The sequence below is a fragment of the Rhinopithecus bieti genome, unplaced genomic scaffold (assembly GCF_001698545.2).
Source record: "Rhinopithecus bieti isolate Rb0 unplaced genomic scaffold, ASM169854v2 scaffold_75559, whole genome shotgun sequence".
NCBI lineage: Eukaryota > Metazoa > Chordata > Mammalia > Primates > Cercopithecidae > Rhinopithecus > Rhinopithecus bieti.
Window position 1 is genome coordinate 419,690 of NW_016828162.1, and position 11,739 is coordinate 431,428.

Genomic DNA, 11,739 nt, shown 5'->3' on the forward strand with positions numbered 1-11,739 from the left:
TTTTTTTTTTTTTTGCGATTACTAGAGTCGTCCCTAGCAAGAGTTGCTTGGGCTTCTGTTACAAGACTTTGTCATTCCAGGCCAGGCGCGATGGCTCACGCCTTGTAATCCCAGCACTTTGGGAGGCTAAGGTGGGTGGATCACTTGAGGTCAGGAATTTGAGACCAGCCTGGCCAACATGGTGAAATCTCGCCTCTACTACAAGTACAAACATTTTCCGGGTGCAGTGTCTCACGCCTGTAATCCCAGCACTTTGGGAGGCTGAGACGGGTGGATCACGAGATCAGGAGACCATCCTGGCCAATATGGTGAAACCCCGTCTCCACTAAAACTACAAAAATTAGCTGGGCATGGTGGTATGTGTCTGTAGTCCCAGCTACTTGGAAGGCTGATGTAGAAGAATCGCTTGAACCTGGGAGACAGAGGTTGCAGTGAGCCGAGATTGTGCCACTGCACTCCAGCCTGGTGATAGAGCAAGACTCCATCTCAAAACAAAAGCAAACAGGCCAGGCGTGGTGGCTCACGCCTGTAATCCCAGCACTTTGGGAGGCCGAGGCAGGCAGATCACCAGGTCAGGAGATCGAGACCATCCTGGCTAACATGGTGAAACCCTGTCTCTACTAAAATAAAAAAAAGTAGCCAGGCATGGTGGCGGACATTTGTAGTCCCAGCTACTCGGGAGGCTAAGGCAGGAGAATGGTGGAGGCGGAGCTTGCAGTGAACTGAGATTGTGCCATTGCATTCCAGCCTGGGCAACAAAGTGAGACACCATCTCAAAAAAAAAAAAAAGAAAAAAAAATTAGCCAGACATGGTAGCAGGCACCCATAATCCCAGCTACTCAGGAGGCTGAGGCAGGAGAATCGTTTGAACCTGGGAGGTGGAGGTTGCAGTGAGCCAAGATCATGCCACTGCACTCCAGCCTGAGTGACAGAGCAAGACTCCATCTCAAAAAACAAGACTTTGCCATACCGTTGTGCAAGACATAGCTACTTGAAGCAGCTAGGACCGGTCTATAAGTCAAATCTACACCAGTTGTTTCTCCTGCTAGAGGGCCCTGTTGCTTGCGACTGGATTTACCCTCACAAGCAGGAACCGGGCTTTAATTAAATGGTGGAGTGGAGAGCATCTCTCTGAGCCCAGTGGTCCTTAGTTACTAAGGAGGAGTCCTCCTTAGGAACCAAATTCCAGGATGGGAGGACTTCAGGTATAATCCTCTGGGGAGGTCTCAGGATAGTCCCCTTTCCTAAGGGACAGCTCTTCTCTCACTCAGGTCCTGGTGGGGAGGAGGCTATTCTCTGGCCTCAGTTCAAGGCCAGCAGGTCAGAAACTGGCCATAGCCATTGAAACCACTTAGACCTCACTTTTGTTTCCCAAGGATGGATGAGGTTGCCTTGGCAACCAGGTCAGAAGGCCCCAGCTCTGGGAGGATTTTATGGGACACCAAACCCCATCACCAGGGCACCAAGCTTTCCTTAGCAACCAGGATCTGGAAAGGCGATGTGCAGGGCAGTGCTTTTCAATGGGAGAAGCCCTCAGACCATGAAGGCCTTGTTGCTAGGGAACAAGCATCCTTAGCAAGCAGGAGCTAACTGCAGGCCCTTTATCATGTGGGGAGGGCTGGGGCCTGCTTTGCAGAGTGGAGACTTAAAGTGAGTTGCTTAAGGGTGGGGGTCTATCTTGTGCCTTTACTGTTGCTAGGGGCCCAATCTCCTTAGCAACCAGGGCCCTAGAAAGGCAGACCTTTGGGTACCTATCCCAGCAGAGACCTGGTATGGTTTAGGCCCAGCTGCTGTGGCTCCCGTCCTCTCTCGCTGGGACCTGGGTCCCTCTGGACCTCAGTGCCCTTCCCCTCTCCTCCCCCAGGACGAGAAATATTGGAGCCGGCGGTACAAGAACAACGAGGCAGCCAAGCGGTCCCGGGACGCCCGGCGGCTCAAGGAGAACCAGATATCGGTGCGGGCGGCCTTCCTGGAGAAGGAGAACGCCCTGCTGCGGCAGGAAGTGGTGGCTGTGCGCCAGGAGCTGTCCCACTACCGCGCCGTGCTGTCTCGATACCAGGCCCAACACGGGGCCCTGTGAGGCTGCCCCACATCCCCACCTGGCGGAGCTCTCCTCCGCCTTGCTGAGACTTAACGCCTTGTTCCCTCCCTGCCCTGTGGCCCACGGGCCGGCCAGCTGGGTGCCCCAGGGACGTGATAATGCAGATAAATACATTTATATTTTTAAGAAAAAGCGAACCTCCCCCCTCCCTTGCGGGGGCGGGGAGGGTCCTCTGTGTGTCCCCGGCACGTCAGGGACCCCATCCTCCCACCGCCTCCGTTAACACGATCCTGAATAAATCTTGAGAACCCCAGAGCCAGCTGTTGTGGAAGAGGAGGGCAGCTCCCTGGCATACTGGCTACAGCCCGTGGGCAGCTCCGGGCTGCCGTCCATAGAGGGCAGGCGCTGCTGGAAGAGCTGGAGTCTTGAGTCCTCCCGCGGGCTGTCGGATGGAGGAAGGGCAGAAGGTCTGAGAGGAAGGAAGCGACTGCCTTTATTGCATAGACCTTTTCAATTGCTTTTTAGATTGGGGACGGAGGACGCGCATGAGACGAACAGGGGATATGAATTTCCCCACCCCCACCCGCGGGGGGAGGAACATTAGTGCAAATCCTAGCGCCGGCCCCGGGGAACCTGCCCCTCCTGGGCTGATTGGCCAGCTAAATGGAGGCACCGGAGTGGATGGGGCGAGGCTGCGGGCCCTGACCGGCCGAATCACTGAGGCCTACCCCAGCCAGTACATTCCAGGTCCTGTCATTGGGCGATGCGTAAAACAGGCTCCGCCCTCTGCCATCCTGGCCGGGTAGGAGCAGGTGGCTAGCTTCAGGACTGAGCCCTGCCCCTTAAGGGCGACCCGAGATCAGACGCCAGGCCCCGCCCTCATTGATCAGGCACTACCCTCGTGACGACGCCCACTTTCCAGCATCACGTCTGGTCCCATGAAGGTGGGCGCAATCCTGAGACTGGGCCAGGGCCCTTGCCCTTGTGGGCTGCCACCACAACTCTAGCAGCCAGGCCACACCCCTAACTCAGGCTCCGCCCCATTGGAATGTAGGCCCCGCCCCCGGCGGGTTCCAAACTTGTTTAGTTTCAGGGCTCCCGCCCTGGGCAGCCAGGCGGGCCGGTGAGCAGTGTACCGAGGCCGGGGTGCATCTGTGCCTGTAGCGGCCCGTACTCCACCTGCTCCCCGTCCACCGTGAGCACGCCGCGCGGCGTGAGCGGCTCTAGGCGAAAGGCACGGGCCGCGGCGTAGCCCAGCTGCGGACAGCCCAGGCTGAATTGGCTACCACGCTCCATGGCCAGGAAAAGGCGTAGCAGCGCAGCCCGCGAGATGCCGCTACGCACCCAGCACAGGTGCACCAGGCCGTCGTCGAAGCGCGCATGCGGAGCTGCCACCAGGTCAGCGCCTAGGTGGCTGGGCGATATGGCCAACAGGAGCACAAAGTCCCCCTCCAGCGTCACCCAGTCTGGGGGCAGTGGGGTGCCCAGTGGAGGCAGCAGGTGGTCGGGCAGGCCGCAGGTGGAGGCCGCTACCTGGGCATCAGGGGTGGGCGTTGGGAGCCCAGAAGATGGGGGAATTACGGGGGCCCCCTCGGCGACGGGTGAGTGTAGACCTGCCTTGGGAGAGCCAGGAGGTGAAGACAGCAGTGGGTCCGGGGACAGCGGAACATCCCCAGCCCCACCCCAGTCCCCAGCCAGCTCTGGGCCCCCACCGTTGAGGGACAGGATGGGCAGGGGTTCTGGTGAGCCAGGCGAGGCCAGGGCAGGTTGGGGCAGGGGCAGGGGCAGGTCAGACACAGAACGATGCAGGGGTGAGTGGGCCATGGGCGGGGCTGGGTCTGGGGTTAGGGTCAGCTCCGACTTGGCACGGGGCAGGCTATGGGCAGGGGTGGGCGAGGCGGGTTCCACAGTGGCGGGGAGGTAGGAGAGGCGTCCGCGGTAGGTGTGCAGTGTGGCGAGGCCCAGCACTGTGCCCAGTGTGAAGCGGGCACTGCCCAAGGCCCTGAAGCGCTCGCTCTGGATATCCACATCTGACACGAAGCCCCAGGCCACAGACAGGAAGGAGAAACAGCGGGAGCCCGAGGCCAGCGTCACGGAGAGCAGGTCCAGGGGGTGGCCACCACCCCGGCAGAGCAACAGTGAGCAGTTGAGCAGCAGTTCGAGGCCCAGGGCTGGCTCAAATCTTCACAGCCAGAGATGGACAGACACACAGAAGGAGCAAATAGGGGTAGGGGAAAGAGACAGGCAGGGAAGCAGGTGGCAATGAGGCCAGGAAGGCCATGGCCCAGGCCCACCACAGCCGTGGGGCCACCTCTAGGCAATTCCTTACGGGGCCAGGTTCCCGGTCATCTCTTTCATTTGCTCCCTACAATTCACTGAGTGCCTCCCATGCCAGGTGGAGTTCTGGGCACTAGGGATACCGCTGGGAGCCAGGCAGTCACAAATGTCCAGGAGCTGGGGGTGAGGCACTAGGGATACAGCTGGGAACCAGGCAGGCTGATTTACTTGACTGACTGTGGGTTTGGCTGAGAGAAATATAGGGGTCCCTATCACCCCCGGAGGGCCTCATCCCTCCCTTGGTGGTGTTCTCAACCTACCCCCCGCGCTGGTTCACTGCTCCGGCCAGCGCATTGCCCGAGCCACAGGGGAGGATGCCCACAGGCATCTTCACAGCTTCCTCCCAGTCAGGGCGATCTAGGAGTCCGTTCAGCACCTGGAGGGTGGGAGACCAGAAGCCTGGGTCCTGGTGGCAGCCTCTGCAGTGCCCCAGGGCCCAGGGTTAGGGGCAGGGTGCTCCTGCTCTACCTCATGGAGCAGCCCGTCTCCCGAGACCGTGACGATGCCATCCCACTCACTCAGGCTCAGCCCCTGGACCAGCTCCCGAGCGTGGTTCTGTCGTTCTGAAGTGGGATACCGGGCTGTTAGGCAGGCTGTCCCAGCCCAGCCCCATAGCCCCAGGAGTCCCACCCACCACTTTGCTCCCTTAGGACTCAGTTGTCCCAGCCCCCAGCTCCCATTCTCACTGGCCCTTACCTGTCTGGATGAGGTTGAAGGACAGCCCAGCTTCAGAGATCATGGGAAGCACGTAGTTCTTACACCACTGCCAGGCCAGGCCCCGCCCCCCAAAGGGATTGACCAACAGGAGCAACCTGGGCGGCCGAGGTAGCAGGTCAGGGGTGATCTCTGTGGAGACAGGTTAGGGTCTGCAGAGGCCAGCAACCCAGGCCCCCCACCTTGGAAACAGTCACTTCAAACAGCCCCCTACAGAATTGGTGGAGGGCTGGCACCTGGAACCTGCTGGCTCTTATCTGGCCAGGCCTAGGTATGCAGCCCTGCCCCACCACCCAGGTGCTGAGACAAAGGCAGAGCTTAGGTGTGAAACCAAATGCCCTTTGTCCCCACTTGAGGGAGGAGGGCACAAGAGCTCTAGTTTGGAGCTGTGGTTCCCACTTTCCTCACCCCAAACACCTATCACCCAGGATCAGTTTACTTCCAGCCCTTAGGGGCCCCAGGCAGGATTAGATGCCACCTCTGAACTCCAGGGAAGCCTAGGAGACCTCTGTTGGCACCCATCACTCTGGGTGGTGCCTGGTCCTGTCTCAGGCTGCTGCTCTCACCAGCCTGGGTGACTCATCTGTGGTCAAGACCCATGCAAAGGGAAAGAGGGCAGGAGACAGAACAAATCTAGCAAGAGAACAGCAGATGTAAATCACTTCTCTGTCTGCCTTTTTGTTCTATTTTTTGTGACAGACTTTCGCTCTTGTCGCCCAGGCTGGAGTGCAATGGTGTGATCTCAGTTCACTGTAACCTCTGCCTCCCAGATTCAAGTGATTCTCCTGCCTCAGCCTCCCAAATAGCTGAAATTAAAGGTATCCGTCACCACACCCAGCTAATTTTTGTATTTTTAGTAAAGACGCGGTTTCGCCATGTTGGCCAGGCTGGTCTCAAACTCCCGACCTCAGGTGATCCACCTGCCTTGGCCTCCCAAAGTGCTGGGATTATAGACGTGAGCCACTGCACCCGATCTCTGCCTGTGCCTTTTTTTTTTTTTCTTTTGGGACAGAGTTTTGCTCTTGTTGCCCAGGCTGGAGTGCAATGGCGCGATCTCGGCTCACTGCAACCTCCGCCTCCTGAGTTCAAGCAGTTCTCCTGCCTCACCCTCCTGGAGCTGGGATTACGGGTGCGTGGCATCACACCCAGCTACTTTTTTGTATTTTTAGTAGAAACGGGGTTTCACCATGTTAGCCAGGCTGGTCTTAAACTCCTGACCTCAGGTGATCCACCCGCCTCAACCTCCCAAAGTGCTGGGATTACAGGCGTGAGCCCCCGCACCCGGCCCTCTGTCTTTTTGTTCCTTCTGTAGCCCATCCCCGTGTATCACTTCTAATGGATCCAGAGAGATACATCACCCAGACACAGAAAAATAAAGACACAGCCGCCTATGGAGGAAATTCTGCAGAGACACCAAGGTGGCCCCAGGACAGAGCAGCTGCCCAGCGCCTCACCCCCATCCCCGGGCAGCGGCAGTCCTCGGAGCAGACAGGTGAGGGCGGTGGCCCAGCGCTGGGCCTCGGCACGGTTCTCTTCGTAGGTGGCAGCCCCATCTGTCCGGAAGGTGCGGGTGGTTCTGCGCCGGCTCCCGCGCCGGCCCCGAGGGTAGGTGTAGATGCAGAAGTAGGCCGCTGAGTCTGAGGGGCTACGGCTTCGCAGGGTGCAGCAGCCTGAGACCTCGGCCAATGGGACCAGGCCACCCCGGGGCCTGGCTTCGGGTTTGGGGCGCAGCCGCTGTATGTGCAGGGCCTGCGACGTGAGGGTGAGGGCAAAGCGTGGGCCTCGGGCTGGGTAGGAGCCAAACTCGCCATGGAGGAGCGGGGTGCTGGCAGCCAGTGGCGGTGGGGGTGGGGCCATGGTCTTAGCCCTGACCAGGGTGCTCCTAGGCCCGTGGCCCCAGCTCCCGGTCAGCTCCTGTTCCGGCCTCTGTGGAAAGGGAGGAGAGAAGGAGTAAGAGTTCAGGACCCCATGGCAGGGGCAGGGGCTGTGGACAGGAGGAGACAATGAGGGGCAGTGGCAGGTGAGACAGGAGCAGCAGAGACAGACAGGCTCTGACAGGTGCGGGCAGACCTTGAGGATGCAGGACAGAGGCCAGCTGGGCAGGAAGGCCAGCATCCTGGAGGGGGCCGGAGACCCGGGCATGCAAACATTCAATCATTTATTCTCCAGTATGTATTCAGTACCCTCTATGCGCCAGTCACGGTGCTAGGCCTAGCAAACACAGCAGGAAACAAAACAGCCCCAGATCCTTGCCTTCAGAGGAACAGATAAACAAGAGAAAGGATTAAAATATACAGGGGGTTGGGTGATGATAACGGGCTTTGGGGGAAAAGAAGGCACAGGAAGGGGAATGGATAGTGGGATTGGAATATGCAGAAACAGACATGCAAAGACTGAAAGGCACACCCCCTCCATCCCCTGCCACCACATGGTGCAGAGGGTAACCGCAGCAAAACAATCACAGATGCAATAGAGATACGGTCTGAGAGCCAGAGAAACACTGAGTGGAGACAAACACGTCAATGAGGTGAAAGCCAGGCTGATGAAAGATACTTAAGAGAGTAAGACTTTCTCACCCCAACCAGAAAGGCAAGACAGAGTGAAAGGGAGAGCAAATAGGAGGGGTAGGAGGCAGGCATGGGGACAGCTAGAGAGAAGGGATATGACAGAGGGACTGCGGGGTCTGAGAGGAGCCACATGCAAGCACCTGCAAGGGGCAGGGGCCAAGAGCTGGTCCCTGAGCACTGACCTGGGTATCTGGCTGCCTGCTCTCCAGGAGCGGGTGGGAGCAGGACTGAGATCCCTTCCCCACAGGCCCTCTCCCTGCCCTCTGCCCGGATTCTGCCTCTTCCTCTTTTCGCTCACCTTTGTTCCCCACTGCCCCGCCCAGCCACCTGCCAGTTCTGCCCCTCACACTCCCCAGGCCCAGAGCGCCAGGACACCCGCTCCCCGCCCCGCCTGTGGACTCACCCTTAGGAACTACATCTGCTCCCCTACCCCCAGCGGCTCCCTCGGTCCAGGATGTCTGCCTCACCCCTAAACCTGCCCTGGCCCCATTATGGGAACCTCAAATCAGGCTCAAGCATAGAGCCCTAGATGTTCTCCAGTCTTGGGCCTGGGTCCCTGAGACCTGGACCTGGGTCTCCATCCATTGGTCCCTAATCCATAGGCCTGCGTGTCCGGCCCTGGTCCTCTGAGCCGCCATCCGCACCCTATTTCCAGAACTTAGTCCCAGGCCTGGGTTCAGTCCTGGCCCACGTTTTTCATTTCCATCTCCCACCCCGGTGCCCCAGTCCCAGGCCTGCGTCCTCTTGGTCCCTCAGTCCCCTAGACTCCGGTCCCTGCCCCGACCCCCGCACCCTCCTCACACGCCGGGTCCTCCTCCAGGCGGCCCCGCAAGTCAGCACCAACAGCCCCCATCAGACCTAGGGGTGGGGGTAGGGTGTGCATCCGCACAGCCAATGGCCGTGCAGCCGGCCTGGGCCGCACCAATACGAGGGCGCGGGGGGTGGAGCCAGTCAGCTCGCGAGCTTGGCGCAGGGACCGGTCGCGGGAGAGGCCTAGAACTGGGCGGGGCCTCGCGCTTCGGGAGACTGGCCGCCATCGTAGGTAGGGCAGACGAGCAGCGGTGACGACGTCGCGGCCCCATAGACAGCGCCGTTGTCGCCATCTTTGTTAAGGGAAAGTGGGCCTGTCCCATCCATTGAATTCACAAAAGAAAGGGGCGTGAGGGAGGAGGTCTTTAGCTGCAAAGACAGAGACTCTAACACGCGTAACAAAGGCCCAGAGATCCAGACACAGAGCAAGGAGGCTGGATGAGGCAATAAGAGAGCTGGGAGGAGAGAGTGGGGAAAGTGAAGGATACGTTTCTTTTCGAACAGTTACAGAGTCAGAGAGACCCAGAGAAAAGCAGAGATATAAACAAGAGACCAAAACAGTGGGATTGAGAATGTGCAAGGTAAGGATACCAATACAAGAAAACCCTGAAAATGACAGGCACGGAGACAGATGGAGACAGACACTTGTGGAATGGAAGCCGGGAAGGAGAGGCTCATTAATTCAGACTTATTTACCTCAGGCTCAAACCAGAATGGAAGCGCCATGAGATAAACATCTGCCCAGTGAATGACCCAGTCACATGGCAAGACAGAGACATAGAGAGATGGGGACAGTATCTCTAGGTCAAAGGTGAGGGAGGGAGAGAATATTGGAAGCCCAGGGGCTGGGAGGAACTGGGACAGAAAGTTAAGATGTTGCCAGACTCACCGAGGCAAAGACATGGCGAAAGTGAAAGAAAGGCAAGTATATATCAAGAGACCTAGAAACAGAATTGCATAGAGAGAAAGAGATATGCATTAGGAGACAAGGACAGAGCTCGCTAGAAAGTGTAATCCCAGCACTTTGGGAGGCTGAGGCGGGTGGATTGCGAGGTCAGGAGTCCAACATGGTGAAACCCCCGTCTCTTTTTTTTTTTTTTTTTTTTTTTGAGATGTAGTCTGACTCTGTCACCAGGTTGGAGTGCAGTGGCGCAATCTCAGCTCACTGCAACCTCCGCCTCCGTGGTTCAAGCGATTCTTCTGCCTCAGCCTCCTGAGTAGCTGTGACTACAGGCACAGGCACATGCCACCACGTCGCGGCTAATTTTTTTTTTTTTTTTTGAGACAAGGTCTCGCTTGTCGCCCGGCTGAGTTGCAGTGGGGCCGGACTTCAGCTCACTGCAAGCTCCGCCCTCCCGGGTTCACTCCATTCTCCTGCCTCAGCCTCCCAATAGCTGGGACTACAGGCGCCCCCACCTCCGCCCGGCTAGTTTTGGTATTTTTAGTAGAGACGGGTTTCACCGTTTATGCCAGGATGGTCTCGATCTCGCTGACCTCGGATCCACGCCGTCTCGGCCTCCCAAAGTGCTGGATTACAGGCTTGAGCCACCCCGCGACCGGCCCCGGTAATTTTTTATATTTTTAGTAGAGATGGGGTTTCACCGGTGTAGCCAGGATGGTCTTGATCTCCTGACCCTCGTGATCTGCCTGCCTTGGGCCTCCCAAAGTGCTGGGATTACAGGCGTGAGCCACCTCACTGGGCCAAAACCCCGTCTTTACTAAAATAAAAATTAGCCAGGTGTGGTGGCATGCACCTGTAATCCCAGCTACTCAGGAGGCTGAGGCAGGAGAATCGCTTGAACCCAAGAGGTGGAGGTTACAGTGAGCCGAGGTCGTTCTACTGCACTGCACCCTGGGTGACAGAGCAAGACTCGGTCTCAAAAAAAAGAAAAAGATAAATATAGGAAGAAGTTTGCTTATTGCCAAATCATGTACCTAGCATCTAACCCACAGCAGCAATGGCACCAGATAGTATGTGCCAAGGAATGACACAGAGAGAAAGGGGGACAGAAACCCAGTAAGACTGAGGCAGGGGGCACAGCAACTGAGCTTGGGGTCCTGGGAGAAGGAAAGGCAGAGACACTGAGTAAAGAGGCTGATATTCAAGCACAGAGCCTAAGTCACACAGATGAGAGGACAGGGAGGAGGAAAAGGCGAAAGGACCCTCCAGCCCACACACACTTGCTGTGTGACTGCTGGGAAGCCCCTGAATTCTTGGCCTCAGCTGTCCTGTCTGGGACGTGGGAAGAAAGCTATTCACACTGAAACAGGAATTAAAAGAAATTAAAGAATGTGTAAGCAAAAACTCAGTTGTATGTAAAAAACCAGTTCCCCCTGAGAAAGAGAAACAGGTCGAGTCCTTTAAAAATTAACTGCCTGTTTTTCTGTTTGTGGCTAGTGAGCCTTATCTCTCTCTTTCCCAGGCATTGTGAAGACCCTGTTTCTCTAGCTGTGCAGCTGCAAGATCACTAGACAGGATAAACTCAAGTCGTAAAACATGTTTTTCCTTGAAATGCAAGAAATAATGTAATGTATGACTCAATTGAATAACTCTGTTTCTCTCTTTTCTAACACGCTTCCCCGTGCACAGATCTCCCCCAGCCCCACAAAATGCTTAAAAGCTAACTTGACTCTTCGTTCGGGGCTCAGTCTTGTTTGGATGTTAATCTGACTGGGCTGGTGCACCTAAATAATAAATAATAAGTATCCTCCTCAACCCCTCGGTCTCTCTGATTCCTGAATTATCCCACTGCAACACCTGCCTGGAGAGAAGGTCTGAGATCACTTATAGAAGGGCTTCCGGGCTGGGCGCGGTGGCTCATGCCTGTAAGCTCAACACTTTGAGAGACTGAGGTGGGAGGATCCCTTGAGCCCAGGAGTTCAAGACCAGCCTAGGCAACAGAGACCCAGTCTCTAGAAAAAATTAAAAAATTGGCCGGGTGCAGTGACTCATGCCTGTAATCCCAGCACTTTGGGAGGCCGAGGCGGGTGTATCACCTGAGGTCAGGAGTTTGAGACCAGCCTGACCAACATGGAGAAACCTCGTCTCTAGGAAAAATACAAAAGTAGCTGGGCGTGGCGGCGCATGCGTGTAATCCCAGTTACTTGGGAGGTTGAGGCAGGAGAAGTGCTTGAACCCAGGAGGCGGAGGTTGCAGTGAGCCGAGATCGTGCCATTGCACTCCAGCCTGGGCAACAAGAGCGAAACTCCGTCATAAAATAAAATAAAATAAAATAATAAAATAAAATAAAATAAAATAAAATAAAATAA

General features: G+C 56.8%; 2 protein-coding genes across 11 annotated transcripts in view; one reads left to right on the forward strand and one right to left on the reverse strand.

Annotated features, from left to right (window-relative positions):
• Positions 1 to 2,356, forward strand: part of DBP (D-box binding PAR bZIP transcription factor) — an 8,946-nt gene extending 6,590 nt beyond the window's left edge. The window contains exon 5 of the mRNA XM_017864330.1: positions 1,865 to 2,356. Coding sequence (XP_017719819.1) covers positions 1,865 to 2,080 — 216 coding nt within the window. The 3' untranslated portion in view covers positions 2,081 to 2,356. The remainder of the gene's footprint in view (positions 1 to 1,864) is intronic.
• A 155-nt stretch (positions 2,357 to 2,511) lies between these two features.
• SPHK2 (sphingosine kinase 2) overlaps positions 2,512 to 11,739 on the reverse strand; it is an 11,509-nt gene continuing 2,281 nt past the window's right edge. For 2 of the 10 annotated variants that reach the window (XM_017864316.1, XM_017864317.1), the window contains exons 3-8: positions 9,359 to 9,410; positions 6,547 to 7,018; positions 5,075 to 5,224; positions 4,847 to 4,941; positions 4,639 to 4,754; positions 2,512 to 4,223 (exon numbers count right to left, since the gene is read on the reverse strand). In XM_017864316.1, coding sequence (XP_017719805.1) covers positions 3,131 to 4,223; positions 4,639 to 4,754; positions 4,847 to 4,941; positions 5,075 to 5,224; positions 6,547 to 7,018; positions 9,359 to 9,410 — 1,978 coding nt within the window. In that variant the 3' untranslated portion in view covers positions 2,512 to 3,130. The other 8 variants (XM_017864320.1, XM_017864321.1, XM_017864325.1 and 5 more) reach the window with 7 other exon arrangements.